Source organism: Salvelinus alpinus, chromosome 30 (genome assembly GCF_045679555.1).
Source record: "Salvelinus alpinus chromosome 30, SLU_Salpinus.1, whole genome shotgun sequence".
NCBI classification, from domain to species: Eukaryota; Metazoa; Chordata; class Actinopteri; order Salmoniformes; family Salmonidae; genus Salvelinus; species Salvelinus alpinus.
In genome coordinates, this window is record NC_092115.1 from 14,396,132 (window position 1) to 14,402,425 (window position 6,294).

At 41.3% G+C, this 6,294-nt stretch overlaps 1 protein-coding gene across 3 annotated transcripts in view; it reads left to right on the forward strand.

The window, feature by feature from the left end:
- The window catches only part of pkn2a (protein kinase N2a), a 34,366-nt gene extending 28,198 nt beyond the window's left edge, over positions 1-6,168 (forward strand). For 2 of the 3 annotated variants that reach the window (XM_071376998.1, XM_071376999.1), the window contains 3 exons: positions 2,715-2,822; positions 3,029-3,109; positions 3,501-6,168. In XM_071376998.1, coding sequence (XP_071233099.1) covers positions 2,715-2,822; positions 3,029-3,109; positions 3,501-3,704 — 393 coding nt within the window. In that variant the 3' untranslated portion in view covers positions 3,705-6,168. Of the gene's footprint in view, positions 1-2,138; positions 2,282-2,714; positions 2,823-3,028; positions 3,110-3,500 lie in introns of those variants that run through there. The other variant, XR_011671916.1, reaches the window with a different exon arrangement.
- Positions 6,169-6,294: the final 126 nt, after the last annotated feature.

A 6,294-nucleotide genomic window follows, 5' to 3' on the forward strand; every position in this document is an offset into this window, starting at 1 on the left:
GGCGCTATGATGAAACTGGCTCTCAGGAGGACTGCCACAGGAAAGGAAGACTCAGTTACCTCTGCTGCAGAGGATAAGTTCATTAGAGTTAACTGCACATCAGATTGCAGCCCAAATAAATGCTTCACAGAGTTCAAGGAACAGATACATCTCAACATCAAATGTTCAGAGGTGACTGTGTGAATTCTGTTTATTTTATTTTTTATTTAACCTATATTTAACTAGGCAAGTCAGTTAAGAACAAATTGTTATTTACAATGACTGCCTAACCCGGACGCAGGGCCAATTGTGCGCCGCCCTATGGGATTCTTGATCACGGCCGGTTGTGATACAGCCCTGGATCGAACCATGGTCTGTGGTGATGCCTCTAGCACTGAGATGCAGTGCCTTAGACCGCTGCACCAATCGGGAGCCCCATCAGGCCTTCATGGTTGAATTGCTGCAAAGAAATCACTATTAAAGGACACTAATAAGAAGAAGAGACTTGCTTGGGCCAAGAATGATGAGCAATGGACATTAGACTGGTGGAAATCTGTCCTTTGGTCTGATGAGTCCAAATGTTAGATTTTTGGTTCCGACTGTCGTGTCTTTGTGAGACCCAGAGTAGGTGAACGGATGATCTCTCCATGTGTGGTTCCCACCATGAAGCATGGAGGAGGAGGTGTGATGGTGCTTTGCTGGTGACACTGTCAGTGATTTATTTAGAATTCAAGTCACTCTTAACCAGCATGGCTACCACAGCATTCTGCAGCGATACGCCATCCCATCTGGTTTGTGCTTAGTGGGACTATCATTTGTTTTTCAACAGAACAATGATCCAACACACCTCCAGGTTGTGTAAGGGCTATTTGACCAAGAAGGAGAGTAATAGAGTGCTACATCAGATGACCTGGCCTCCACAATCACCTGACCTCAACCCAATTGAGATGTTTGGGATGAGTTGGACCGCAGAGTGTAGGAAAAGTAGCCAACAAGTGCTCAGCATATGTGGGAACTCCTACAAGACTGTTGGAAAAGCGTTCCTCATGAAGCTGGTTGAGAGAATGTCAAGAGCGTGCAAAGCTGTCATCAAGGCAAAGGGTGGCTACTTTGAAGAATCTAAAATAGTTTTTTTTTGGTTACTACATGTTTCCATATGTGTTATTTCATAGTTTGATGTCTCCACTTATTCCACAATGTATAAAATGAAGAAGCCCTTGAAAAAAGTAGGTGTCCAAACTTTTGACTGGTAATGTATATATATTGTTATTACATTTTTAGAATTGAATTGACAAGATGATAATGGCAAAAAAAAACATTATCACAAAACCACAATTGTCATGACCATTCTAACATTATATACAGTTGAAGTTGGAAGTTTACATACACCTTAGCCAAATACATTTAAACTCACTTTTTCACAATTCCTGACATTTAAACCAAGTAGAAATTCCCTGTCTTAGGTCAGTTAGGATTGCCACTTTATACCTTGACTTTGTTGCCATTTTGCCACAACTTTGGAAGTATGCTTGGGGTCATTGTCCATTTGGAAGATCCATTTGCGACCAAGCTTTAACTTCCTGACTGATGTCTTGAGATGTTGCTTCAATATATCCACATCCTTTCCCTCCTCATGAAGCCATCTATTTTGTGAAGTGCACCAGTCCCTCCTGCAGCAAAGCACGCCCACAATATGATGCTGCCACCCCCGTGCTTCACGGTTGGGATTGTGTTCTTCGGCTTACAAGCCTTCCCCTTTTTCCTCCAAACATAATGATGGTCATTATGGCCAAACAGTTCTATTTTTGTTTCATCAGACCAGAGGACATTTCTCCAAAAAGTATGATCTTTGTTCCCATGTGCAGTTGCAAACCGTAGTCTGGCTTTTTTATGGTGGTTTTGGAGCAGTGGCTTCTTCCTTTCTGAGTGGCCTTTCAGTTTTAGTTGATATAGGACTCATTTTACTGTGGATATAGATACTTTTGTACCTGTTTCCTCCAGCATCTTCACAAGGTTCTTTGCTGCTGTTCTGGGATAGATTTGCACTTTTCGCACCAAAGTACGTTCATTTCTAGGAGACAGAACGCGTCTCCTTCCTGAACGGTATGACGGTTGCATGGTCCCATGGTGTTTATACTTGCATACTATTGTTTGTACAGATGAACGTGGTACCTTCAGGCATTTGGAAATTGCTCCCAAGGATGAACCAGACTTGCGGAGGTCTACAATTTTTTTTCTGGGGTCTTGGCTGATTTCTTTTGATTTTCCCATGATGTCAAGCAAAGAGGCACTGAGTTTGAAGGTAGGCCTTGAAATACATGGACTCAAATGATGTCAATTAGCCTATCAGAAGCTTCTAAAGCCATGACATTAATTTTCTGGAATATTCCAAGTTGTTTAAAGCTACAGTAAACTTAGTGTGTGTAAACCTCTGACCCACTGGAATTGTGATACAGTGAAATCCGTCTGTAAACAATTGTTGGAAAGATTACTTGTGTCATGCATAAAGTAATGTCCTAACCGACTTGCCAAAACTATAGTTTGTTAACAAGACATTTGTGGAGTGGTTGGAGTGGAAAAACGAGTTTTAATGACTCCAACCTAAGTGTATGTAAACTTCCGACTTCAACTGTACATAGCTGACCTGGTCAGTACTTGTCCATATAAAAGAAAAAAATGGCATTCTCAATCATTGACTGTATGTGCAAAAATCTGTGTTTTTTTTCCTGTCCCAGTCTCCATTCCCTGGGGACGATGAGGAGGAGGTGTTTGACAGCATTGTCAACGATGAAGTCCGCTACCCAAGGTTCCTCTCAACAGAGGCCATCTCCATCATGAGAAGGGTGGGTTCTGGTGAAGTTCTACTACTAACTTCAAATGGTGCAGTCACTTCAAATGGTGCAGTCACTTCCTTTACTGAAACACAACACCTCAAGTGACTGCTATCAGCTGTCAGAAAGTGTGAACTGAGAAGAAACCAAAGACGATGGCGTTATTGAAACACAGCTTTAATGTTTACTCTGCTTTGTTTTGCTCTTTTTGTTTGTAGCTTTTGAGGAGGAGTCCAGAAAGACGTCTTGGGGCAGGAGAACGAGACGCAGAAGAAGTAAAGAAACATCTGTTCTTCAGAGTAAGTTGAAAGTGGTTTTCTTTAAATTGTGTATATATTTGATCTGTTTTGATATTGTAAACCAAAACAGCCTTGATTACAGGTAATGTGGACACCTTATCATTACATATGTAGGGTACTTAAGCAATAAGGCCTGAGATGGTGTGGTTAATGGCCAATATAAAATGTGTTTTGTGCATAACCATGGTATACGGTCAGATATACCTAAGCTGTCAGCCAATCAGCATTCAAGGCTCAAACCACCCAGTTTATAATGTTCATTAGACTTGTCTACTTATCTTGGTTGTCATTAGCTTTTTTTCTCAAAGGTAGACGATTCAATACATGTCTGTCCTGATAGTTGACATAAGTTCACTCTTTCATCAATTTTCTCCTTCCTTTCACCCCCCAGAATATGGATTGGAACGGACTACTGTCCAAGAAGGTGAAGCCTCCGTTTGTGCCGACCATCCAGGACTCCAACGACGTCAGCAACTTCGACAACGAATTTACCTCAGAAGCGCCCATCCTAACCCCGCCCAGAGAACCCAGGGCGCTCAGCAAGAATGAGCAGGACATGTTCTCAGACTTTGACTACATCGCAGACTGGTGTTAGCCCCCCCTTCTCCCTCCTCCTAACACGTTGAACAAACACACACTGTGAACCAAACAACACAGCGCTGACTGACTGTAGCTCACATTTGGAAAAAAGCCTTTTTCCCAAACAAACGTTGAGGGAAGGGAAAACATCGCTCTTCCATCCTTCGGGCGCACTCTGTGCCATTGAAAGACCCCCCCCCCCCGACTCCACAACTGAACACCCTTGTTTATTTTTTAACAAAATGAAGAACTTTCTTTAACAGAGAGAGAGATTACATTTTGCTTTTCTTCTGAGAATTTTGAGAGAAGACGGAGAAGGAGGCCTCCAGCGCATGTTGTCTATTGTCTGACCACTGAGAAGGTTTTCATATGAACTATGTCAAAGGAAACGCCGGCAACATCATGTTATTCATAGTCAGTCTTTTATTTTTTATCATGTACAGAATATTATTCATCCGTATTAACGAGTCATTTCTCAAGCCATAACTAAATGACTTTTCTCTAAGGTCTGCCATATTGTATTATGAGTGTTTTAAGCAATAATCACTGAACTGTCACGTGAGGTTAAAAACAACACATCTTGACTACTACTGCCTTTTGACTTGAAAGCCAAAGTAAGGGCTCCCTTTTAGCTGATCCTTGTCATCTCCCCCACCCACACACTTATTTGTCACATGCTTTGTAAACAACCAGTGTGGACTAACAGTGAAATGCTTAGTTACGGGCCTAGTTACGGGCCCTTCGCAACAATGCAGGGAGAACCCTCCCACCGTTTTTAAAGAATGCCTTCCTGTTTCTGCTAGCAAAGCTAAGAGCTGGCTCACTCTCAAAAAATAGTGCAGAATTTTTTTATTTTTAAACAGATGATCATTAGACAAAGCAGTGCATCCAGTGTTAGCCCTCATGGTACTGCAACTATCCCTCATTTACTAGCATACAGGGATGTGTTTCACTATGTAATGCTATAAGGATGTTGGAGGGAAAATAATTAAGCAGTACAACAGAGTTCTAGAGACATCAAAGGCGACTGCCACTTTAAAAGTCATCATTTGTAAGGTGCACACAATATGGACACTTATCCGACATGGCTCCCTCTGGTGGGTTCCTAGCACCATTAAGCAAGTGTCTCAGAGTAGAAGTGCTGATTTAGGATCAGTTATGCCTTTTAGATCACAATGAAAAGGATTACATGAACAGGGGAACCTGATCCTAGATCAGCACTCGTACTCTGAGCTATACAGCCCCAGATTTAGTTATTGGGTGATAACAATGCATTCAGCTAGCAATGTTGTGCTCTTGTGGATAGAATCGATTACTCTAGCATTTCTAACAGTGGGTCAGTTCCATTATAATTCAATTCGATGCAGAAAATGTATGAATTCTGTTGAACTTCCATTCGCTACCTGAATTAACTGATTTGCATTCGCTACCTGAATTAACTGATTTGAAATAGAATTGATTCCAACCTCGATACCTCAATTCTTTTAACTGAAGATACCAGAAGACGTCACAGCCTGCAATGATTGGAGTTGGTCAAATGATGGATCTGAAGTGACTGATACAGCTTATTACCAAAACTCATTCATTCAGTCCTGACAGTGGGACTATGGAAACAGTAATGGATGTATGATCAAACTGACATCAACCTATGTGTAGGGTGAAGTTGCCTCCAGGTTAGGAGGATTGGGGAAGCTGGCCCTAGATCTTTACCCAGGGGAAACTAAACTCTGGAGCTTAAACTTAGTGCCAGTTTGTGCAGACTATGTAAATGAATCACTACAGGGAGGGCATATATGTATGTACACACAATTAAGTTTATAGCACTATCAATAGATATTTTTTTATGATCTATGTTTAGTGTAATTATGAAAATAGATTGTACAAAGTTATTTCTCCCAGTGCTTAAATGGCCGCTTGAGCGTGTTGCGAAAACAGACAAGCTTTTTTGAATGGTACACCACATTGAAGTTACAAGACCCTGTTGGCCCTGGTGTAAAGAAGCATTTTGCTGTTGGGGTTTGTCGCCTATCATGAATGCACAAATTAAATGTTTTTAATAGTTGTGCTACCTTTGCATATTGTATTCTATTGGCATGAGCACATCACTTTCAAGCCCATGCTATGTCTTGGTCTCTTTGATCTGAGAATCTCTTCCATGGTGTGAAGAGCAACACGCCCTATAGAACTGTCCATGAACATACTACAGCAGTCCACTGTTCATCCATGACCCATGGGTGCATCTTATTGAAGTCAGACCAAGCTGGAGCACTTTGAAGAAATAACAAGGAGTGACCCGGCTTTGAGGTAAGTGGATAACTAAAACATGATCTCGCGTAGAAGGATCAAAACCTCTGGAAGAATAGTAAAGACACTAATTTACCTTTAATCCAGGTGAAGCATTGAGCACAAGTTCCCCTTGTTAAGCTACAGTATAACTTTGTCATGTTCAACTTTGCAAATAAACTCAGCAAAAAAATAAACGTCCCTTTTTCAGAACCCTGTCTTTCAAAGATAATTTGTAAAAATCCAAATTACTTCACAGATCTTCATTGTAAAGGGCTTAAACACGGTTTCCCATGCTTGCTCAATGAACATGCACCTGTGGA